The sequence below is a fragment of the Leptodactylus fuscus genome, chromosome 4 (assembly GCF_031893055.1).
Source record: "Leptodactylus fuscus isolate aLepFus1 chromosome 4, aLepFus1.hap2, whole genome shotgun sequence".
NCBI classification, from domain to species: Eukaryota; Metazoa; Chordata; class Amphibia; order Anura; family Leptodactylidae; genus Leptodactylus; species Leptodactylus fuscus.
Window position 1 is genome coordinate 217,342,345 of NC_134268.1, and position 26,432 is coordinate 217,368,776.

The following is a 26,432-nucleotide window of genomic DNA, read 5'->3' on the forward strand; positions in this document are numbered from 1 at the left end:
CAAGGCTACAAGTCCATCTCCAAAGACCTGAATGTTCCTGTGTCTACCGTGCGCAGTGTCATCCAGAAGTGTAAAGCCCATGGCCCTGTGGCTAACCTCCCGAGATGTGGATGGAGAAGAAACATTGACGAGAGATTTCAACGCAAGATTGTGCGGATGGCGGATAAAGAACCTCGACTAACATCCAAACAAGTCCAAGCTGCCCTGCAGTCCGAGGGTACAACAGTGTCACCCCGTACTATCCAGCGTCAGCGTCTGAATGAGAAGGGACTGTATGGTAGGAGACCCAGGAAGACCCCACTTCTTACCCACAGACAGAAGCCAGGCTGGAGTTTGCCAAAACTTACCTGAGAAAGCCAAAACCGTTCTGGAAGAATGTTCTCTGGTCAGAGGAGACAAAAGTAGGAAAAGGCCTCAACATAGAGATTACAGGGAAAAAGAGAAGAAGACGCCCCCTACAGTCAGACATGGCGGAGGTTCCCTGATGTTTTGGGGTTGCTTTGCTGCCTCTGGCACTGGACTGCTTGACCGTGTGCATGGCATTATGAAGTCTGAAGACGACCAACACATTGTGCAGCATCATGTAGGGCCCAGTGTGAGAAAGCGGGGTCTCCCTCAGAGGTCAGGGCTCTTCCAGCAGGACAAGGACCCAAAACACACTTCAGGTCAGCACTAGAAAATGGTGGTGAGAGAAAGCCCTGGAGACTTGTAAAGTGGCAGCAATGAGTCCAGCCCTGAATCCCATAGAACACCTGTGGGGGAGGGGGAGAGATCTCTTGGTGGCAGTTTGGAGAAGGCCCCCTTCACATCTCAGGGGGGACCGCGAGCAGGAGCCAAAGAAGAAGGGTCTAAGATTCCAGCAGAGCCTTGTAAGAAACTCATTGCTGGTTAGTGGAAGCGGTTGTGCGCAGTTATTGTGTCTAAAGGTTGTGCTACCAAGTATTAGGCTGAGGGCGCCAATACTTCTGTCCGCACCAGATCTGGAGTTTTGTGTAAAATGATCAATGATGTGACTTTTTTTTCATTCTCTTTTGTGTTTTTTCATTGCAAGCAAAATAACTGAAGATATTACCAAAGAGTTTGTGCTTGTAATCATTATCTGGGGGACAGCGAGGATTATCTGACAGAACTGCAGGGGGGGCGTTACTTTTGGCCAACACTGTACATGGAGGTCTGGGGTGCACCAGGGTAGTGGGTTCTGGCTCCAAGGTAGCAGGAACAATCCTTTAAGTAGCCATGAAACTTATAAAGTAAAAGAAAAGTCAGTAATCTATACATTAATTATATAGGCACGCGGACAATGCTCATTCCTCACAACCTGACTCTAAAGGATTTAGCAGCGTCACTTATAATACTTTGCAGATATCCACACTGAGCAGTCTCAGGATCTCCTTGTAAGAATTACACATTTTTTCTCTATTGCATACAACTACATAACCTAGGAACAAAGCCTGGAAATTCATTAAGTGGCGCGGCCAAATCAAAACCAGATCTCAACAAGCAAAACAATCCCGACTGTCTACAGAGCTATAAACTAAGAGAAATAGTGCTGGGAAGTGTGTGATATAGCAGAGGAGGAAACCTGATGGCGGTCATAGCAAGTGTGAGGATTATACTACTGCTAAAGATACCCAGGGGAGAAGCTACTAGTCACAGATCTGCCAAGTCATAGAGGTAACATAATGTGTATATCCTAAAAATTATACCTAAAAATATCTAAGTAAATTAATCATTATTATGTGGCCACTAATACAAGAATATAACTACTATAATACTACTCCTATGTACAAGAATATAACTACTATAATACTACACCTATGTACAAGAATATAACTACTATAATACTACCTCCTATGTACAAGAATATAACTACTATAATACTACTCCTATTTACAAGAATATAACTACTATAATACTACCTCCTATGTACAAGAATATAACTACTATAATACTACCTCCTATGTACAAGAATATAACTACTATAATACTACTCCTATGTACAAGAATATAACTACTATAATACTACTCCTATGTACAAGAATATAACTACTATAATACTACTCCTATGTACAAGAATATAACTACTATAATACTGCTCCTATGTACAAGAATATAACTACTATAATACTACCTCCTATGTACAAGAATATAACTACTATAATACTACTCCTATGTACAGGAATATAACTACTATAATACTACTCCTAAGTACAAGAATATAACTACTATAATACTGCTCCTATGTACAAGAATATAACTACTATAATACTACCTCCTATGTACAAGAATATAACTACTATAATACTACTCCTATGTACAAGAATATAACTACTATAATACTACTCCTATGTACAAGAATATAACTACTATAATACTACCTCCTATGTACAAGAATATAACTACTATAATACTACTCCTATGTACAAGAATATAACTACTATAATACTACTCCTATGTACAAGAATATAACTACTATAATACTACCTCCTATGTACAAGAATATATCTACTATAATACTACTCCTATGTACAAGAATATAACTACTATAATACTGCTCCTATGTACAAAAATATAACTACTATAATACTACTCCTATGTACAAGAATATAACTACTATAATACTACTCCTATGTACAAGAATATAACTACTATAATACTGCCCCTATGTACAAGAATATAACTACTATAATACTACCTCCTATGTACAAGAATATAACTACTATAATACTGCCCCTATGTACAAGAATATAACTACTATAATACTACCTCCTATGTACAAGAATATAACTACTATAATACTGCCCCTATGTACAAGAATATAACTACTATAATACTACTTCTATGTACAAGAATATAACTACTATAATACTGCTCCTATGTACAAGAATATAACTACTATAATACTACTTCTATGTACAAGAATATAACTACTATAATACTGCTCCTATGTACAAGAATATAACTACTATAATACTGCTCCTATGTACAAGAATATAACTACTATAATACTGCTCCTATGTACAAGAATATAACTACTATAATACTACTTCTATGTACAAGAATATAACTACTATAATACTGCTCCTATGTACAAGAATATAACTACTATAATACTGCTCCTATGTACAAGAATATAACTACTATAATATATATTCTGTTCTTGCGGTAGGGCCCTCTGTCTTCTCCCCTGAGTACTGCAGGTAATAACAGTACAGTTTGGTAGGTTAGTAGTGCACAGTAGTAATAGTCCTATAATAGTAACACCAGTCTGTACATTACAAGCCACATAACAGAACCGAGGTCTCCACCTTGAAGAATAACTTGTGTCAGGCTCTGTATACTGCTGTGTATGAATGGCGTCTCTGTCAGTGCTGTTTCCCCTGGCTGGGCTCTGTACACACCTACTACACCGCTGTGCACTCCCTCTTCCTGACTCTCCTCTATATCTGGGCTGCTCACTCTCTCGGCTCTGCAGGATCCTTGCACATCTGCTGCAGAAGTTCCTTCCCTTTGTTCTCCTCTCGCTGCTGCCTCCACTATGGTCCTCTATCACAAGGAGTTTGCAGATGCTGGACAGAAGTCCGGGCTTCAGATATGGAGAATCGAGAAGATGGACTTGGTCCCGGTCCCTGAAAATCTGTACGGAAACTTCTATGTGGGAGACGCTTATATCATCCTGCACACCATAGTGAAGAATAACAACAAGTATTACGACCTGCACTACTGGCTCGGTACGTTCCGTCTGTCTCCATTGCTCAGTATTATGGATGTAGCAGAGCTGAGTCTGTCATGTAGTTTACACTCTGAGTTGTGATAATTGCACCAAATGACACACTCAGCTCTGCTAGACTGACTACTAATGTGAGAAGGTTTGCACGTGTGGGCGGTGATGATAATAACTATATCATCAGACATGTCCTAACCGGATTGACAATATACAGAAGATATAATGGTGCACTGCAGAGACGTGTTAGTCGTGCACCCGTCTGGTCCCGAGAGAACCTGAATTATAGTTTTCATTATGTCGTGTTTGCTAAATTTCAGCCTATTATTATTTCCCGGGGTGTTATTACCATTAACAGTCATGTATAAATATAGCATCGGGATAATGAGGGCCATCAGGCACTTCGGCGCTGTGATTTAAAGGGATTGTCTAGGAGTAGGAAAGCATGGCTGCTTACTGGCAGAAATAGCGCCCTAAGTATCCATGGGTCGTGTCTGGTATTACAGCTCAATGTCAATGCAGTTTATGAGGTTGAGCTGCAATACCCCCCATGTCCTGTGCATAGGAGTGGCGCTGTTCTTAGGAGTCCTTGTTCTTGATGCTTCCATACATAGTAGAGGGTGATCCAACCCCACAACCCCTTTAATTATAATCTGCTATTTGCAGACTTCTCATATATAGATATAGCACAGGTGCAGTATACTGAGCACCATAGTGTGAGGACCCTGCACAGACCCCCAGATCTCAGCCCCATAGATCTCAGCCCCCCAGATCTCAGCCCCCCAGATCTCAGCCCCCCAGACCTCAGCCCCCCAGATCACAGACCCCACATCTAAGCCTCCCAGATCTCAGCCCCCCAGATCTCAGACCCCCAGATCTCAGACCCCCAGATCTCATCCCCATAGATCTCAGCCCCCCACATCTCAGCCCCTCAGATCACAGCCCCCCAGATTACAGCCCCCCAGATCTCAGCCCCCCACATCTCAGCCCCTCAGATCACAGCCCCCAGACCACAGCTCCCAGACCACAGCCCCCCACATCTCAGCCTCCCAGACCTCAGCCCCTCAGATCTCAGCCCCCCCAGATCACAGCCCCACAGATTACAGCCCCCCAGATCACAGCACCCCAGACCTCAGTCCCCCAGACCTCAGATCCCCAAATCTCACCCCCCCCCAGACCTCAGCCCCCCTGATCTCAGCTTCCCAGACCTCAGTCCCCCAGACCTCAGATCCCCAAATCTCACCCCCCCAGACCTCAGCCCCCCTGATCTCAGCTTCCCAGACCTCAGCCCCCCAGATCTCAGCCCCATAGATCACAGCTCCCCAGACCTCAGACTCCCAGACCTCAGCCCCACAGATCTCAGCCCCCCAGATCTCAGGCCCCCAGATCTCAGACCCCCAGACCTCAGCCCCCCAGATCTCAGGCCCCCAGACCTCAGCCCCCCAGATCTCAGCCCCCCAGACCTCAGCCCCCCAGATCTCAGGCCCCCAGACCTCAGTCCCCCAGATCACAGCCGCCCAGACCTCAGACCCCCAGATCTCAGCCCCCCAGACCTCAGTCCCCCAGATTACAGCCCCTCAGACCTCAGCTCCCCAGATCTCAGACCCCCAGACCTCAGCCCCCCCAGAACTCAGACCTCCAGATCTCAGCCCCCCAGACCTCAGACCCCCAGATCTCAGCCTCACAGATCTCAGACTCCCAGACCTCAGACCCCAGACCTCAGACCCCCAGATCACAGCCCCCCAGATCACAGCCCCCCAGATCTCAGCCCTCCAGGTCTCAGCTCAATGACCTCGGTGATTATGAAGACCCTGTAAAAAATCTGCAAATATAAATCTATCTCCTAGGACGAGTCCTTGCCCTGTAGTGCACAGGCTGTGAGATCGGGGTATTGGGTCGGGCCTGGAGCCAAGTATGTGTCCAAGAGAGACGCTCTTAAAGGGACGGTCCAGAGAAATCTCTGACTCAGCACATATTAAGTAGTGGTTGAATACAGGGATATTGGATGTCGCCTTATGACTGATGGAGTCCTGGTCTAGTCAGCACAATATGGACACAATAATGGCATCAATAATGAGGGATATAGATAGAAGGAGATCCATTATGTATGTATATACTATATATATATGTATCCCATCAGCCTGCAGGGCAAGTCAATTTTCTTTGCTGGTTTTCAATCTGCAGCCTGTCAGTCACTCAGGACAATGTCAGGACTGAAGGCAGCGACCAACCGAGCGCCCAAAGACGTCTGCACAAAATAAGGACCCATTTATTTACGTCTGGCCTGGGGTCAATGTTTGTTTAGGGGTCTGCATTTATCTCATGGTGGGTCTGGGGTCTTTACTTCAGAGGACAGGTCTAGGGTTAGTGTTTGTTTAGGGGGTTCTGATATCTGTATTTATGGGTCTGGTCTGGGGTCTGTATTAGTTTAGACGTCTGGTCTGGGGTCTGTATTAGTTTAGGGGTCTGGTCTGGGGTCTGTATTAGTTTAGACGTCTGGTCTGGGGTCTGTATTAGTTTAGGGGTCTGGTCTGGGGTCTGTATTAGTTTAGGGGTCTGGTCTGGGGTCTGTATTAGTTTAGGGGTCTGGTCTGGGGTCTGTATTAGTTTAGAGGTCTGGTCTGGGGTCTGTATTAGTTTAGAGGTCTGGTCTGGGGTCTGTATTAGTTTAGAGGTCTGGGGTCTGTATTAGTTTAGGGGTCTGGTCTGGGGTCTGTATTAGTTTAGGGGTCTGGTCTGGGGTCTGTATTAGTTTAGGGGTCTGGTCTGGGGTCTGTATTAGTTTAGAGGTCTGGTCTGGGGTCTGTATTAGTTTAGGGATCTGGTCGGGGATCTGTATTAGTTTAGGGGTCTGGTCTGGGGTCTGTATTAGTTTAGAGGTCTGGTCTGGGGTCTGTATTAGTTTAGAGGTCTGGTCTGGGGTCTGTATTAGTTTAGAGGTCTGGTCTGGGGTCTGTCTTAGTTTAGGGGTCTGGTCTGGGGTCTGTATTAGTTTAGGGGTCTGGTCTGGGGTCTGTATTAGTTTAGGGGTCTGGTCTGGGGTCTGTATTAGTTTAGGGGTCTGGTCTGGGGTCTGTATTAGTTTAGGGGTCTGGTCTGGGGTCTGATATCTGTATTTAGGGTCTGGTCTGGGGTCTGTGTTTAGGGGGTCTGATATCTGTATTCAGGGGTCTGGTCTGGGGTCTGATATCTGTATTCAGGGGTCTGGTCTGGGGTCTGCGTTTGCTATGGGGTATGTATTACTGGTCTGAAGTTTTGTCAGACGTATAACGTCAACCTCCTGGGCCTAGGGTGAAAATCTGCAATGGGGCCCCCACTTACCATGTGCAATCTATAATACTGGTGTCTTATTCTGTTGTAGAGAGGCCTCCGGGCCCCTTCTGGCTCCAGGACCCTGTAGCAGTTGCTCCCTCTGCACCCCCTATAGATATGTCCCTGTTTAGGGGTCTGTACATTGAGGCGTGTTGTAGGGGTGATATGCACTTCTTGTAATTCAAATGCTATGATTTGGAGAAGGGGCGTGTCCTATATAACTGGGCGGAGCATGTGGCTTCTGAATATTTTTGAAGCCGCTTCTCTCCAGTGTCCTGTCCTATGTCTGCCATAGAGTTGTCAGGACTGGGGGTTGTGGTGCCGCTACCTCTGCTACTACAGTATACGATCACATGTCATGTGTCATGTGACCTGCGTCTTATCTGCCGTAAAATTACTAATTATTGACAGCGCAAATTGCTTTGTATTTTGACCCCTGGACATTGGAGGTGTCATGAAGCCCTATGTATAACCTGGGAATATGTCACATACTGGGATATCACCAATCACATGGAGACCGTTATTTGGGACATTATTGGGGGGATTAAGGTCTGCTCAGGACTCACCTCCAGTTTGGATTTAAAAAATGTAAAAAATACAAAAAACCTACAATGTAATAAATGAAAAGTCACAACAATTATACTGCCATCCAGTGCTCAGCAATACTACACAGTGCCAATCTGACGCCATAGAGCGCCCACATAACCCTGTGGCGGTCCCACGTTCTATAGTATGGGGTGTGCGGTCATATTGCATAACGGTGACAGAATAAGGGTAACGTGTTGTGTCACCCGCACGTGGGCGTTGTGTAAACCGTGTGTGGAAATAGTTACAAGAATGTGTAACATCCAGAGTAACGGAAGCGAGCACGATAATATATCGTCATTATCAGCTGGCAGCAGGCTGCTTACTACTGTAATACAGGAGTGCACTATTAGGCGGGTGATAGAAGGCATTATATGACACGATCAGCGGGAGGCGATCTCACTGGGTGTTCAGGAATGAGCGGGAATCAACAAAATTTTATTTGATACCTTGTACTATTTGGGTACTATATGGTACTATTATTTAGGCACAGTGTGCAGTATATTATTTGGGTACAATATGGTACTATTATTTAGGCATAGCATGCAGTATATTATTTGGGTAGTATATGATACTATTATTTAGGCACATTATGCTGTTATACTATATGATACTATTATTTAGGCACAGTAGGTGGTATATTATTTGGGTACTATATGGTGCTATTATTTAGGCACAGTGTGCAGTATATTATTTGGGTACTATATGGTGCTATTATTTAGGCACAGTGTGCAGTATATTATTTGGGTACTATATGGTACTATTATTTAGGCACAGCATGCAGTATATTATTTGGGTACTATATGGTACTATTATTTAGGCACAGTATGCTGTTATACTATATGGTACTATTATTTAGGTACAACATGCAGTATATTATTTGGGTACTATATGGTACTATTATTTAGGCACAGTATAGCTGTTATTTGGGGACAGTATAAGGTACAGTACATTATTTGGGTACTATATGGTACTATTATTTAGGCACAGTCGCGGTATATTATTTGGGTACTATATTGCACTATTATTTAGGCACAGTATAGCTGTTATTTGGGGACAGTACAAGGTACAGTACATTATTTGGGTACTATATGGCACTATTATTTAGGCACAGTATGCAGCATATTATTTGGGTACTATATGGTACTATTATTTAGGCACATTATAGCTGTTATTTGGGGACAGTACAAGGTACAGTACATTATTTGGGTACTATATGGTACTATTATTTAGGCACAGTATGCAGCATATTATTTGGCTACTATATGGTACTATTATTTAGGCACAGTATAGCTGTTATTTGGGTACAGTACAGGGTACAGTACATTATTTGGGTACTATATGATACTATTATTTAGCCACAGTATGCAGTATATTATTTGGGTACTATATGGTACTATTATTTAGGCACAGTATAGCAGTTATTTGGGGACTGTATAAGGTACAGTACATTATTTGGGTACTATATGGTACTATTATTTAGGCACAGTCGCGGTATATTATTTGGGTACTATATTGCACTATTATTTAGGCACAGTATAGCTGTTATTTGGGGACAGTACAAGGTACAGTACATTATTTGGGTACTATATGGTACTATTATTTAGGCACAGTATGCAGCACATTATTTGGGTACTATATGGTACTATTATTTAGGCACAGTATGCAGCATATTGTTTGGGTACTATATGGTACTATTATTGAGACACAGTATAGCTGTTATTTGGGGACAGTACAAGGTACAGTACATTATTTGGGTACTATATGATACTATTATTTAAGCACAGTATGAGGTATATTATTTGGGTACTATGTGGCACTATTATTTCGGCACACTATAGCTGTTATAATACCGTACAGTATATTGTGTGAGCACTATGTAATACTTTTCAGCATTGTATAGTTATGATACTTGGTTGTAACATGAAGTGCAAAGCCCCAGCCCACCAGTGACAGCGCTGATCCTATTGTTGAGGCTGAGCCACATAGCGTAGGAGTCTTAGCTATGGGAGACTAATAACCCAGATTTTGTTCGGACCCACTCTCTGGTGCACAGACTGTCTGGAGGTCTTTGTCAGTTTGGGAAAACAAAACCAGGAGAGGCTCCGAGGACTACAGCAGGGAGACTCAGCCTGGAGAAGTGCGTGATGGTGCCATGGCTCCCGATAGATGGCCAAATAAAGACCGCTAAATAAAGACCGCTTCCAAAGGCCGACCACTACACCACTGCACCGGCAAAGTGGCTGATGGCAGTCGCTGCGTTACTTGTTCTCATGTGTTCAGAGTTATAGAATTCTTCTCATGTTACAGTAAATCTCCCATCTGGTTGTGATTTCTGTGTCCGTTCCGGCTGTGTATGATATTTAGCCCCTATGTGATACTATTATTTGGGCACTGTAAGGTTCCTTATATGGTTATTGTATATATTGTATAATATGTAAATCTATTAATCTATACTGCACCATAACTGTCTATAAAACCCTAAACACGCAACATGGTGGGGTATTAGTAGGACAATAGGTGGGGTATTAATAGGACAATAGGTGGGGTATTAGTAGGACAATAGGTGGGATATTAGTAGGACAATAGGTGGGGTATTAGTAGGACAATAGGTGGGGTATTAGTAGGACAATAGGTGGGGTATTAGTAGGACAATAGGTGGAGTATTAGTAGGGCAATAGGTGGGGTATTAATATTGTACATCTTTTCCTCTGTAGGGAAGGAGTGCACCCAAGATGAGAGCACGGCCGCCGCCATCTTCACAGTGCAGCTGGATGACTACCTGGGAGGAAAACCCATTCAGTACAGAGAATTACAAGGCTACGAGTCCAGCACATTTGTTGGATATTTCAAAGGAGGGATAAAGTATAAGGTGAGTGCCAATATTGTATTTTACCTCCCTGGTCTTAGAGTTCGGGGGTCTTACAAAAAAAAGTAAACTGTGATCAAAACAAGCGCAAAAAAACATTGGACTGGCTAATGTAAGGTTAAGCTAGCCATAGCCTTTGCATAGACTTGGCTGAACACTTGCTTGCCAGACAGCTATTCCTCCTGACTCTCACAGGCACATGCACCCTTGGCTTGGCTATAATGGGAACCCAATATAGTGTAGGGTCTCCATCTTGTGAAGGTTCATGCCATCACATTAACCCTATCTCTATGCTCACTTCCCCCCATAGCCATAGAAGTGGTAGCCTTCACCTGATACTTAAAGGGATATTCCCATCTCGACCCCTTATAGCATATATTCAGAATTTACACCAAAATGAATGGAGAGAGCTACATTGGAAACGCCATAAATGCTCAAAATAGGAATACCTCCTCATTGGCTTTAATAGGCCGGACCCCCAGATCACTAAATACTATTAACAGAATAGAGGAGAAGCTCAGGCAAGATGGCCGCCCCCATAATCATGGACAGAAAGTAAAATAAAAAACCTACAATCAGAAAATAAAAAAAACATATTAACAAATAAGTGATAGATTTCACCATCTGGTTTTATTCAATGAAACCAAAAAAATGGCAATACATGCCCTTTAAATATGTTCCGTCTCAAGGGAAAGAGGGCCTGGGACTGACCTTAGCCGAGCCCCCTCCCCACTGATGCCCAAAGAAAACATTACCTAAAATATATCATACGGTTATTTTAAGCGACACAATTACAAGTGACGGGAAGAGACGTCCGCTGGGTATTAAAGGGTTAACACGCACGAGTAAATGGGCGATAGAAAATCTCTAAGTCCGGGGTGAAAGGGATCATTGTTATACAAGAAAAGTGACATTTAACAGTCGTGGAAAAATTCTGACCACATCAGATGTTAGCCGAGCATCGGACGCTCGTGATGAGAAGATAAGACCACAATCCTCCTAATAGTCCTCATAGTATACACACGTGGCTATAGTGTGCACCATAGACTCCCACGGGCCCCTACACTATATTGGTAGACTATCCAAGGCTTGCGTATAACACACGTCTCATCCTTCTACATCCCCCTATTGGTAAATCTGCAAAAGGCTCTAAATAACTTAAAAATATACAAAAAACAATAACCGCCTCCCCCATGTCCTCTTAGTATAAATCTTATGTGTTATCTTATTATATTCTATTATCTCACCTTTCAGGCTGGTGGAGTGGTGTCGGGATTCAACCACGTGGTGACCAATGACCTCACTGCACAACGGTTGTTCCACATCAAAGGAAGGAGAGTGGTGCGAGCCACGGAGGTGCCACTGAACTGGTCCAGCTTCAATAGTGGAGACTGCTTCATCATCGACCTGGGATCTGTAAGTCACAAGAAGTCACAAAATGTTCTTGTTAGGAAAAAATTCAGGTGATGTAATTTTAGGAATTTAATATAAATAAAGAAATGAAGGACTCCAAACCATTCTACTAATAATATGTCATAATTGTGCAGATTGTGCCGTCATTATTACACTTTCTTTTTGGAAAAATAGGGAAATATTTCTAAATAATACTTCCTACTATGTACAATAGAACTACTATAATACTGCCCCCTATGTACAAGAATATAACTACTATAATACTGCTCCAATGTACAAGAATATAACTACTATAATACTACTCCTATGTACAAGAATATAACTACTATAATACTGCTCCTATGTACAAGAATATAACTACTATAATACTACTCCTATGTACAAGAATATAACTACTATAATACTACTCCTATGTACAAGAATATAACTACTATAATACTACTCCTATGTACAAGAATATAACTACTATAATACTACCTCCTATGTACAAGAATATAACTACTATAATACTGCTCCTATGTACAAGAATATAACTACTATAATACTACTCCTATGTACAAGAATATAACTACTATAATACTGCTCCTATGTACAAGAATATAACTACTATAATACTACTCCTATGTACAAGAATATAACTACTATAATACTGCTCCTATATACAAGAATATAACTACTATAATACTGCTCCTATGTACAAGAATATAACTACTATAATACTACTCCTATGTACAAGAATATAACTACTATAAAACTGCTCCTATGTACAATAATATAACTACTATAATACTACTCCTATGTACAAGAATATAACTACTATAATACTGCTCCTATGTACAAGAATATAACTACTATAATACTACTCGTATGTACAATAATATAACTACTATAATACTGCTCCTATGTACAAGAATATAACTACTATAATACTGCTCCTATGTACAAGCATATAACTACTATAAAACTGCCCCTATGTACAAGAATATAACTACTATAATACTACTCGTATGTACAAGAATATAACTACTATAATACTGCTCCTATGTACAAGAATATAACTACTATAATACTGCCCCCTATGTACAAGAATATAACTACTATAATACTACTCGTATGTACAAGAATATAACTACTATAATACTGCCCTCTATGTACAAGAATATAACTACTATAAAACTGCCCCTATGTACAAGAATATAACTACTATAATACTACTCGTATGTACAAGAATATAACTACTATAATACTGCCCTCTATGTACAAGAATATAACTACTATAATACTACTCCTATGTACAAGAATATAACTACTATAATACTACTCGTATGTACAAGAATATGACTACTATAATACAGCTCCTATGTACAATAATATAACTACTATAATACTGCTCCTATGTACAAGAATATAACTACTATAATACTGCTCCTATGTACAAGAATATAACTACTATAAAACTGCCCCTATGTACAAGAATATAACTACTATAATACTACTCGTATGTACAAGAATATAACTACTATAATACTGCTCCTATGTACAAGAATATAACTACTATAATACTACTCCTATGTACAAGAATATAACTACTATAAAACTGCCCCTATGTACAAGAATATAACTACTATAATACTACTCGTATGTACAAGAATATAACTACTATAATACTGCCCTCTATGTACAAGAATATAACTACTATAATACTACTCCTATGTACAAGAATATAACTACTATAATACTACTCCTATGTACAAGAATATAACTACTATAATACTACTTCTATGTACAAGAATATAACTACTATAATACTACTCGTATGTACAAGAATATAACTACTATAATACTGCCCTCTATGTACAAGAATATAACTACTATAATACTACTCCTATGTACAAGAATATAACTACTATAATACAGCTCCTATGTACAATAATATAACTACTATAATACTGCTCCTATGTACAAGAATATAACTACTATAATACTGCTCCTATGTACAAGAATATAACTACTATAATACCACTCCTATGTACAAGAATATAACTACTATAATACTACTCCTATGTACAAGAATATAACTACTATAATACAGCTCCTATGTACAAGAATATAACTACTATAATACTACTTCTATGTACAAGACTATAACTACTATAAAACTGCTCCTATGTACAAGAATATAACTACTATAATACTACTCCTATGTACAAGAATATAACTACTATAATACTACTCCTATGTACAAGAATATAACTAGTATAATACTGCCCTCTGTGTACAAGAATATAACTACTATAATACTACTCGTATGTACAAGAATATAACTACTATAATACTACTCGTATGTACAAGAATATAACTACTATAATACTGCCCTCTATGTACAAGAATATAACTACTATAATACTACTCCTATGTACAAGAATATAACTACTATAATACTACTCGTATGTACAAGAATATAACTACTATAATACAGCTCCTATGTACAATAATATAACTACTATAATACTGCTCCTATGTACAAGAATATAACTACTATAATACTGCTCCTATGTACAAGAATATAACTACTATAAAACTGCCCCTATGTACAAGAATATAACTACTATAATACTACTCGTATGTACAAGAATATAACTACTATAATACTACCTCCTATGTACAAGAATATAACTACTATAATACTACTCCTATGTACAAGAATATAACTACTATAATACTACTCGTATGTACAAGAATATAACTACTATAATACAGCTCCTATGTACAATAATATAACTACTATAATACTGCTCCTATGTACAAGAATATAACTACTATAATACTACTCCTATGTACAAGAATATAACTACTATAATACTACTCCTATGTACAAGAATATAACTACTATAATACTGCTCCTATGTACAAGAATATAACTACTATAATACTGCTCCTATGTACAAGAATATAACTACTATAATACTACTCCTATGTACAAGAATATAACTACTATAATACTACTCCTATGTACAAGAATATAACTAGTATAATACTGCTCCTATGTACAAGAATATAACTACTATAATACTACCTCCTATGTACAAGAATATAACTACTATAATACTACCTCCTATGTACAAGAATATAACTACTATAATACTACTCCTATGTACAAGAATATAACTACTATAATACTGCTCCTATGTACAAGAATATAACTACTATAATACTGCTCCTATGTACAAGAATATAACTACTATAATACTACTCCTATGTACAAGAATATAACTACTATAATACTGCTCCTATGTACAAGAATATAACTACTATAATACTGCTCCTATGTACAAGAATATAACTACTATAATACCACTCCTATGTACAAGAATATAACTACTATAATACAGCTCCTATGTACAATAATATAACTACTATAATACTACTCCTATGTACAAGAATATAACTACTATAATACTACTCCTATGTACAAGAATATAACTACTATAAAACTGCTCCTATGTACAAGAATATAACTACTATAATACTACTCCTATGTACAAGAATATAACTACTATAATACTACTCCTATGTACAAGAATATAACTAGTATAATACTGCTCCTATGTACAAGAATATAACTACTATAATACTACCTCCTATGTACAAGAATATAACTACTATAAAACTGCTCCTATGTACAAGAATATAACTACTATAATACTACTCCTATGTACAAGAATATAACTACTATAATACTATTCCTATGTACAAGAATATAACTACTATAATACTACTCCTATGTACAAGAATATAACTACTATCATACTACTCCTATGTATAAGAATATAACTACTATAATACTACCTCCTATGTACAAGAATATAACTACTATAATACTGCTTCTATGTACAAGAATATAACTACTATAATACTGCTCCTATGTACAAGAATATAACTACTATAATACTGCTGCTATACAGAGGTATATAACTACTATAATACTGCTCCTATGTACAAGAATATAACTACTATAATACTACCTCCTAGCTGTGAGGACGTGTTTTTGTAGCTCTCCTGAGGCTCCTGATGTCTGGAGATAGCCCAGGGCGGGGCCACCCTGGGTGGGGAAGTTCCCCTGCCAAGGCCCAGGCTCCAAGGCCTTCTCTGGGAAGCAATTCCCAGACAACTAAAAAAATGGATGGAAATCCTAAAGTCCCCAGTAATGGGAATCGTGTCCAGTGTGTCAGCAGTCCTAGTGCAGCAAGCCAAGATGGGAAGAAAGTTGTAAAGGAAGAAGTAACGGAAGCAAGCAGTAGTACGGTGCAACAACCAAGCAAAATGGTTGAATGTAAGGAGCAAACTTTGCAGCCTGTGCAGACTCCATTGCAGGTTGCAGGTGTCCAGTCCACCCCACCCTCCTGCAGACAGAGGAGAACATCCCTGGAGAAGCAGACCATGCAGGAGAACATGCAGCAGTCTGTATTGGTACGGTCTGAGCGGACAAGATCTGGAAGCGGTAACTACAAAAATGTAGTGAAGGCAGTGGAGGAGATCAAAGGGAGACCAGCGGGGAAGCTTCAAGGTACCAGCAGTACAGTCACTGGAAATAAACTGGGACATAGTCCCCAGTCTGGACATTGTGGGCCCATGGCAGTGACAACAGCCGTAGCATGTCAGAAATCACAGGCTACACCAACCAGAAGCCATACTGGGGGTAACCAACCTGCAAAGCTCTCCAACAATGCACAGACTGTCACAGCTACTGAGCGAGCACCAGAACTGCGCCTGGCAGACGAGATCCCAGCACTGGTCAAGCGACTGGAGACATTGAAGGCCAGTAAAATATATCTGCAGAGACAGATTGAATGTGCGTATAATCTAAAAAAGTCTGCATGCCCTGAGAAACTGGTGTTACTGGACAGGAAGCTGAGCGCACTGGCGAAAGAGCTCGCCGAGAACGTACGGGAGACCGAGACTGTACTGGAGCAAATGGGACCGGTGGGAGAATCATACAGAAACCAGCAGCGGTTCCAGGAATACCAGAAGTCACCATCACCTTGTGCCAAAGCTGGGTCTGAACCCTCTCAAGGTGGCAGCCAGCAGTCCCATGTAAAACCAGTTCTGCAGCCAGCAAGTTTCCCTTTTAAGGAAGGGAATTTGTACGGGAAAGCGACCAGTGTTCAGCAACAGCAAAAACCTGCAGCAGTTCTCAGCAAGGCACCACAAGTCCCAGCAACCAGCACTTTGCAACCAGGTCATGGACCCCTGCCTAATGGTAATGAAGTAGCAGCTGTGCAGACACCACAAGTCCCAGGAGACAAGTCATTGCAGCAGGACTATGGACTCTTACCTGAAGGTACTGGGGGAGTAACATATTTGGGGTTACAGGTTGTGGACTCTGTTGTGCAGGACTCTGCTGCCGCTGACTGTAGTGGTAATATGGACTCTGCTATGCAGGACTCTGCTGCCGCTGACTATAATACTAATATGGACTCTGCTATGCAGGACTCTGCTGTCGCTGATTGTCTGACTAATGTGCCTGATATTATGGATATTCCTGTATGTGATAACGGCCCAGCAGGGGAAGGTGTTTCTGGGGGGGATCCTTCACTATCTATGGCGTCAGACCCCTCTGCAGTCCAGTCTCTGGAGTCTGGTGATATTGCAGACATAGAGGTTGATGGTGGGGCGGACACAGGACAGTCCAGTGTGCAGGACTTTCCCCCTCTAGATACTCGCACAGTAGCAGAACCACATGGTACAGGTGCTCAGCAGCCCACACAGCGCCCACAAACACGCCAAGATGGCGGATCCGGCCGTACCTCCTCAGGGAATGCCTGGAGCCGCGGTGCTCCATCTTTTGCATCAAACTCCAATTATACAGGCCAGGCTTTCAGGAGGAGGAATGTAGTCAGGTTTAGGCACGGAGGTGCCAAGGAGGATCTGCCGGATAGGAGGTTTGTGGTCCGAGAGCTCCTATGTACCCAGATGGGCTTTGTGCCGACTGATATCCTGGCCGTCATAAACCTTCCTGACCGCCAGGGGTATGATGTTAGTTTTAAGCTGATGTCTGATCTGGACCGGTTCTGGGCCAATCTCACCAGGTTGAGAGATACGGAAGGTTGGGATAAGTTCAGTTTCATCCCCATCTCTAGGCCAGATACAGCCTCTGTCACAATTGTATTTTGGAATGAAGCCGTTCCCCCTCAGGACATAGTCATCTGGCTCAGGAGGCATTGTGACCTCATGTCCGATCTTAGTAAGAACAGGGATGAAGACGGGGTCTGGACCGGTGGGTGGAGGGTCCTGGTGAAGTTGCGTCAGCAGAACAACATAACCCAACATCTGCCCAATTCGTTCTTTATAGGCCGAGAAAAAGGGATCTGCTTCTATGCGGGTCAGCCTCGCCGGTGCTTCAAGTGTGGGAAGGCCGGCCATGTGGCCAGTGTATGCTCCATGGTAAAGTGTAGCCTATGTAAAGAAATGGGCCACGTGAGTGCCACATGCCAAAGCATTAGGTGTAACCTGTGCGGTCGGATCGGTCACCCCCACAGAGATTGTCCTGATGCCTGGCATAACATCTGTAAGGATAGCCCTGATGAGGACTTGCTGGCAGCGGCTGATGACATACAGGAGGAGGAGGAGGCGCTATTGTCAGGGTCAGTAGTCACGGAGGCGGAGCCTCAACCACATACAGGTGATACCACCCAAGACCAGGCCGAGTCAGGTCCCATTGAGACGACCATGGAGGTTGTTGAGCAGGTTGTACAACCCTCAGTGGTCGTCTCTTCTCCTGCCCGATCATCCAACAATAATAAAAGGAGGAAGAAGGATAAAGCCAGCCGTAAGCCTGAGGGTGAGTGGACCACGGTAGAAAAGCCTACAAAGATGAGAGTAAGTAGTGCAGGCGAGGTCACTGCAACGGGGAATAGATTTAGTGTCCTATCAGAGTCAGACGGAGAAGCAGAACTAGACAGAGAACTCTCACGAATGATGGCGGAGTATGAGGATGAACCAGAGGGCGATCCTCCCAATAAGAGGAGACCCCACCGAGATGAGGGGCAGTCCGAATCAGACATGGAAACAGCTGGTCACCAGGACACCTCTGACTCTGATCTATGACAATGGGGCCCATCTCTCTGTTTCTCATATTCCTAGTTGTTCTGATGGCAGGTTTCTATCTTAAAGTTATCTCTAGTAATGTGAATAGCATCCGAGCAAGGAGGACAAGACACGCAGTGTATGAACATCTGAGATATCTTGATGCCGATGTCTATTTCTTACAAGAAACCCGTTTAAATACTTTAGGACTAATACGAGAAGCAGAGAGAGAATGGAAATCTGGCCCGTCCTTCTGGTCTCTGGCTGTGGAACCTTATGCCGGGGTTTCTATACTGTTTAACACCCCTGATGTCACCATACACAGATTCACTGAGGTTCTGATGGGGAGGTGCCTGGTTTTAGAAGTTACCATCCGAGGCAGAAGGCTCCGACTCATTAATATCTATGGTCCACCGCAGTCGGTGATTGAAAGGGCACGTCTGTTTGATGAAGTCAAGCAGTACTTGTTTACATCTGTTCCGGTAGTCATGGCAGGGGACTTCAATGCCACCATGTCATCCAGTGACAGACCTACTGGTAGGCCTCTCACCAGGGACTGCAAGGTCTTAAGCAGAATTATTTCACAGGCTGGTCTGTCTGATGTGTTTACTGAGGGTGGTAGGAAACCAAAATTCACTTACTCCTGCGCTGGTAGATGCAGTCGGATAGACTTAGCTCTGGTCAGTCCCGCTGAGCATGTTAGTGAGAAAAGTGAAAAGACAGTCCCTTATTCTGACCATCTGGCTTTGTATTTTTGCTTGGGCTCCACAAAACGCCCTGATATTGGGAGAGGCCTATGGAAGCTCAATTCCAGCCTCTTGGACGATGACTGTGTCCGGAGTTGTGTCCACTCTCTATTTCAGAACCAGCTTGAGAGAGTGGTGTTTTATGACAACATGGCAGACTGGTGGGAGGATGTCAAGGAGGAGATCAGATCCCTCTTAAGGAGACTGTCAGTTAAGAAGGGGAAGAGTAAGTATAGCCAGTATCTCAGGCTGCGGAAAGAATTAGAGTCACTCTATTCGGCGGGCGGGGATAACCAACAGAAGATTGACCGGCTGAAATCTGAGATCAGTCAGTATCAGTACCGCAGGTATACATCCCTGGTTCTTGAACGGGATTATGGGTCCTTAGGGGCTCCGGATCCTTTTGAGAATTGCAGGGAGCGGGTGGCAAATAAATCGGTCACAGGTCTCACTGACTCCCAGGGTGTTTTACAGGAGTCTCGGGAGGGTATCCTGGGGGTGGTGAGAACTTACTATGCTGACTTGTTTCAGAAGAAGGTTTTGGATAGAGAGAAGGTGGCTCAATTCTTGGAGGCAACTCCAGGTCCTGATACTAATGATTTGGACTTTTCTCCTTTGACAGCAGAGTTAACAGTGGAGGAGGTGAAAGAGGCCATAGATAAGTTACATCTGAAGAAGGCACCAGGTCCAGATGGGATTACAGCTGAGTTCTATAAGAAATTCCGAGACCTCTTGGCACCAATTCTCGTGGATGTATACAAAACTAGTCTAGAAAACCACCTGATGCCTCCATCCATGAGAGTGTCCTCCCTGATCCTGCTGTCTAAAGGTAAAGAGCCTAGTGACATCAAGAACTGGAGGCCGATTGCCCTCTTGAATGTCGATAGGAAGATTCTTGCAAAAATTCTGTTCTCTAGATTAGTTTGTTTGTCCCCGGCACTGTTGGCAGGCTCACAGTTTGGCACAGTTAAAGGGCGGAACATCTCTGGAGCAGTTATCTCGATAAGGGAGATGTTTGAGAGATGTAAAGCTCTGAGGTGTGGGAGATATGTTGTGAGTCTTGACCAGGCTAAGGCCTTTGACAGAGTAGACCATGAGTATCTATGGGTGACTTTGACAAAGTACGGTATTCCGGGACAATTTGTGGATTGGCTGAGAACTTTGTACCGTGAGGCGGAGAGCTTTCCTCTGATTAATGGTTGGCAGGGTGATGCTTTCAGGGTTGAGGCAGGGGTGAGACAAGGTTGCCCACTGAGTCCATTACTGTATGTGTTTGCCATAGACCCGTTTCTTAGGTCACTGCAGGAGTGTGATTTTCAGGGGGCGCCGGTCCCCCACTGCTTGCCCCTGAGAGTTGTTGCCTACGCGGATGATGTGACTGTGGTGATATCTGAGCCTCGTGAGGTGGAGATGTTGTCTGCAGCCATCAGAAGTTACTCAGAGGCCTCCGGGTCTCTTGTCAACCTTGAGAAGAGTCAAGCTCTCTGGACGGGTCATACTGGTCCTACATTTGATCTGCCGCAGTTTGCCCAGGCCTCCTCCTATATTAAGATCCTTGGGGTGAAATTCGGGAGGGATGATAATTGCAGACTAAATTGGGAAGAAAAGTTGGAATCCGGAAATGCAAAGGTTCAGCGATGGAAGAACTGGAGGCTGACCTATAGAGAAAGGGTTAAAATGTTGAAGACTTACCTGGTCCCTGTCTTCTTGTACGTCTCTGTTGTCTTTCCTTTGCCAGAATCTTTCTCCGCTAGGCTCTTTAGCCTGTTCTTCCAACTTTTGTGGGGGAACAGGTTGAACCCAGTAAAAAGAGGGATAACCTACCTACAGAGGAGAGAGGGTGGGCTGGATATGTTAAATCCAAGGGTGTTTTTTGACTCCATGTTTCTAAAAGTAAATTTTGGTTGCCTGGACTCAGATAACAGCTCCCTGTGGGTAAATAGTATCAGGGACTGGATATTGCCTTTTGCAGAATCCTGGGTGCGAGGCGGCAGCCTTAAGAGGGGTCGATCGACTCGTGACTACCTCCCCCAGTATCTGGACTATGGCATAAGGTGCCTGAAAAAATGGGGTATTGAAAAGACCTATCTGGTGAGTAAGACCAGGAGAGATCTGTACACCCGGGTATGTAAGACCTTCTATTGTCTCCAGCCGGCATTGAGGGACTGTACATCTATAACCCTGCAGGATAGTCTGAGGCTCCTCACTGGTCTGAGGCTCCCTGCAAAGTTCTTTGACATTGCCTGGCTATCTCTGCATGGGAAACTTTTTGTAAGAGGCAACTTAAAGCATCTCAGTGTGACAGATCGGGCATGTCCATTAGGTTGTCAGCAGGAGGAGACCATGGCACATTTTATATCAGAGTGCGGGGGAGGGCGAAAGATCTGGCAGGAAATATCCCGGAGGCTGAAAATTCCCCGATTACAATCACTCAAATACCCCGAAATCATATATGGCATCCCAACTAATATAGGTGACATTAACCGGGAGACCCTGTATATTATTATTACTGTCATCAAATATTATCACTGGCATACGAGGACCCAGGTGTCCCTACACAGAGAGCCCTTCCGTCATATGACCGCTGTCACATATATCATGTCTGAACTGAGGTGGATAAAGTCTCTGGAGGTCAGAAAAAAGTCTGATAATGTAAAATTGTGGAGAAATGTATATATCGATTGCTGAATATTCTGATAACACTGCAAATAAGTCTGTTCATTTATTTATGGATTTATTTTTTTTTCCCCCTCTTTATCCTGCCAGCAATGGACTCTTAAGTTAAAGTGATTCTCATTTTTGTTATCTGACAGACATGTCTGATTTATGTTATATTATTATTATTATTATTATTAGTTATTAATTCTGCTGGAATGTAATGTATTTTTGTTTTGTTTTTACTAATAAAAATTACCTCCTATGTACAAGAATATAACTACTATAAAACTGCTCCTATGTACAAGAATATAACTACTATAATACTACCTCCTATGTACAAGAATATAACTACTATAATACTACCTCCTATGTACAAGAATATAACTACTATAATACTACTCCTATGTACAAGAATATAACTACTATAATACTGCTCCTATACAGAGGTATATAACTACTATAATACTGCTCCTATGTACAAGAATATAACTACTATAATACTACCTCCTATGTACAAGAATATAACTACTATAATACTACTCCTATGTACAAGAATATAACTACTATCATACTACTCCTATGTATAAGAATATAACTACTATAATACTACCTCCTATGTACAAGAATATAACTACTATAATACTGCTTCTATGTACAAGAATATAACTACTATAATACTGCTCCTATGTACAAGAATATAACTACTATAATACTGCTGCTATACAGAGGTATATAACTACTATAATACTGCTCCTATGTACAAGAATATAACTACTATAATACTACCTCCTATGTACAAGAATATAACTACTATAATACTACCTCCTATGTACAAGAATATAACTACTATAATACTACTCCTATGTACAAGAATATAACTACTATAATACTGCTCCTATACAGAGGTATATAACTACTATAATACTGCTCCTATGTACAAGAATATAACTACTATAATACTACCTCCTATGTACAAGAATATAACTACTATAAAACTGCTCCTATGTACAAGAATATAACTACTATAATACTACCTCCTATGTACAAGAATATAACTACTATAATACTACTCCTATGTACAAGAATATAACTACTATAATACCGCCTCCTCTGTTGAGCACTCTGGTTGACCATGATATTGACCTGGATAAGACTATAAGTACACACACGTAGCTTCTCCATTGTCTCTATAATGCAGTATAAAACCTTCTTCTTCATACCTGACCCAGTCTGACCTTTTGCTCCTTTCTTTATGTACGGTATTATTGTAATTTAAGATATCAGTGGGATTATAATGAGTGATACATGAATAGACTTAGAACATAATACTATACCGCTATTAGGAATATAAGACTATAAGGATCAGGGTGTAGGTTCTGCTCTTAGATAAACTCTGCTACTACTGATCCAGGGTAAGTCTCTTGGGTTGTATTTGGTGAAGGGTTTGTAGGTGTTATTTTCGGTATGTGGTTTGTGTGTTTAGATGAGTGTTTGCAGGGAGTCTTCTTACTTGCTATCTGACTCTTTCTAATCAGTAATGTACATATATAATAATCAGTAATGTATACATATAATAATCAGTAATGTATACCTATAATAATCAGTAATGTATACATATAATAATCTATAGTGTAAATACAGTTTAGTGCTCTGTTTACATTACTCTTGATAAATCATCTATGGACTTTGGAGCAGATGTGAGAAATGTACATGAGCGCCATTACTGAATAAAGTAAAGATGGATATATATATATGATTCCATAGTACATGTCAAAAAGTAAAGGGAATGATAGCATTTGTGGTATGGAACCCCATCCTCCATAGTTGCCACAGCCACGCCTTTCTCATTCTGACACAGTTGGAATTTTTTCTCCAGCCCCCACCATCCTGGAGCAATCAGTGCTGTCAATTTTGATGACTGATATGGTAACTCGACTTCCTATTGTCCAGTGGGTGGCGTCAGGCAGGAGCAGACAAGGGGGCGTGACTCAAAGCTCCAATCAGAGGTAAGCAGCATCAGAGATTAGAATCCCACGTCATTTACTTCTCTAACATAACACCACCCACTTGCCATTAGAGAGTCTAGTTAGGTTATCTAATACCATTGATTGCTTGGGAATGGTGGGGGCTAGAGAAAAAATTCCAACTGCACTAGAATCCATAGAGGGGCTGCTAATAAGGTGAAAAGAGCTTGAAAGGTGGATGTGGTGAAACGTAAGTATAAATCCAGGTCATTGGAAAATGCAAATAGGCTTAGAACAGTGCAAAATGGTCACAAGATTGAAGTTTTTTTTTTATAGGCAAACATTAAAATTAAAATAATCCAACAATTGTAAAATCCCTGCAGAGAAAAGAGGATCATCAAGTATGTTAATAGTGTCTAATGGGGGGAGGGGGGTCTTACCAGCAGAACCATCACCTGTCAGCAGAATGGGTATCATGTGACCCTAAGTGTTAAACAAATGGCAGGTGGAGGCTTCGAACGGGAGAGGAAGAATAGAAAAGCAGCCATTCTATGTACTGAAAACCACAGGAGTGATGGGAACAGCTGAGACAATAGAAGGCTTTCCTGCAATCTCACAAGTATCACCATTTTTCCTTACAAATATTTATATTCTTGCCAATGTCTTAGAATACAGAGAATATGAATAAGAGCATTCAGCGGGCTGTTGTGTAAACCTTGTATCAACCCCATAAGACATCATCACATATTAAGACACAGTGATTGTTTTCTCTGCCTACATAATCAGACACTATTATTCTCTGTCCGGTGTGCCAATGAGATTTCCTTAGATAAACATTAGGGCAGAGATGACGATTTCTGCTAGATCCCATGTAGGTAGGGTCTGCATAAACTGTGCAAGCCGGGCGAAGAGGAAATAAGAGGTCAAAAACAGGGAAGAAGAGGTCCCATTCTGAGAGAGTACCCCACTTACCATGTCACATTAAAAATAATGCTGCCTTCTTATATATAGCAGATTATCGGACATAGGTACAAATGACACCCACTGTGCGCTCAGTATAGCCACAGCCTAAAACCATGACCCTGAATTACATCAATCATTATTAACACATGACTTTACTTTTAGAAGCTACAACTGCAAAAATGGCAAACCTATTTTATTGTAATATAAAGGCTATGACATAATGGAACTGCCATGGGCACCAATTCTACCCCATTAATAAGAATAATGCTTCTTACCATATGGCAGACCTCTCAGTCTCTAAGACCTACTGTATCCCTTTGCACCTACTAAAGTCATGGTCTGAGTCAATGGGCCAAAAATTACAAGAATCATTATTATAATAAATCAATTTACTATTAGAGACTTTTAATTACAAACATTATAATGATATTTAGTAAAATCCAATCTGACACATAAGATAAATGATATAACTATGTAAAGGAAACGAAAAAAGGAACTGCCATGGGTCCTAGCACTACCCCAGTGATAAGAATGGTGCTACTTCTAGGATTCTAATTGACTTTCTGTATCCTTATAATATGTTTACTTCTTCAAATTAAGCAGTAAGGTGTACAGTGACCACAGGTATCACATTCATAATATTCCACAGTCTTAGAAATAAGTTAATATTATTTGACTATTTAAAGAATATAAAAGGTACTGCCATGGGTCTATCCAGTGATAAGAGCAGTGCTTCTTCTCTACAAGCCCCCTAGACTTATCATGTGACATTTAATATAATGGTGTTTTCTTATATGGCAAAAGCCCATAAGGCTCCAGGACCTAGGTACTACTTCCACCAAATTGTGCACCCACTATTGTCACAACCTGAAACCATGAGCCTGAGGTGATCATACTCAATATAACACATGATGACTTTACTCTTAAATGCTATGTTTGTCAAAAGGACATTCATATTTTAGGATATGAAAAACAGGAACTATCATGGGTCCCAACTCTACTCCAGTAACTAGAATAGTGCTTCTTCTAGTATTGAAAATGAATGGTCTCTTTGTCTCCGTACAGTGTTACTATGTTACAGTCCTACATGGAAGAACATCTAAACCAACTTC

At 41.3% G+C, this 26,432-nt stretch overlaps 1 protein-coding gene across 1 annotated transcript in view; it reads left to right on the forward strand.

Moving 5' to 3' along the window:
- Positions 1–3,463: 3,463 nt before the first annotated feature.
- SCIN (scinderin) overlaps positions 3,464–26,432 on the forward strand; it is a 114,196-nt gene continuing 91,227 nt past the window's right edge. Inside the window, exons 1-3 of the mRNA XM_075271808.1 lie at positions 3,464–3,731; positions 10,339–10,493; positions 11,745–11,906. Coding sequence (XP_075127909.1) covers positions 3,539–3,731; positions 10,339–10,493; positions 11,745–11,906 — 510 coding nt within the window. The 5' untranslated portion in view covers positions 3,464–3,538. The remainder of the gene's footprint in view (positions 3,732–10,338; positions 10,494–11,744; positions 11,907–26,432) is intronic.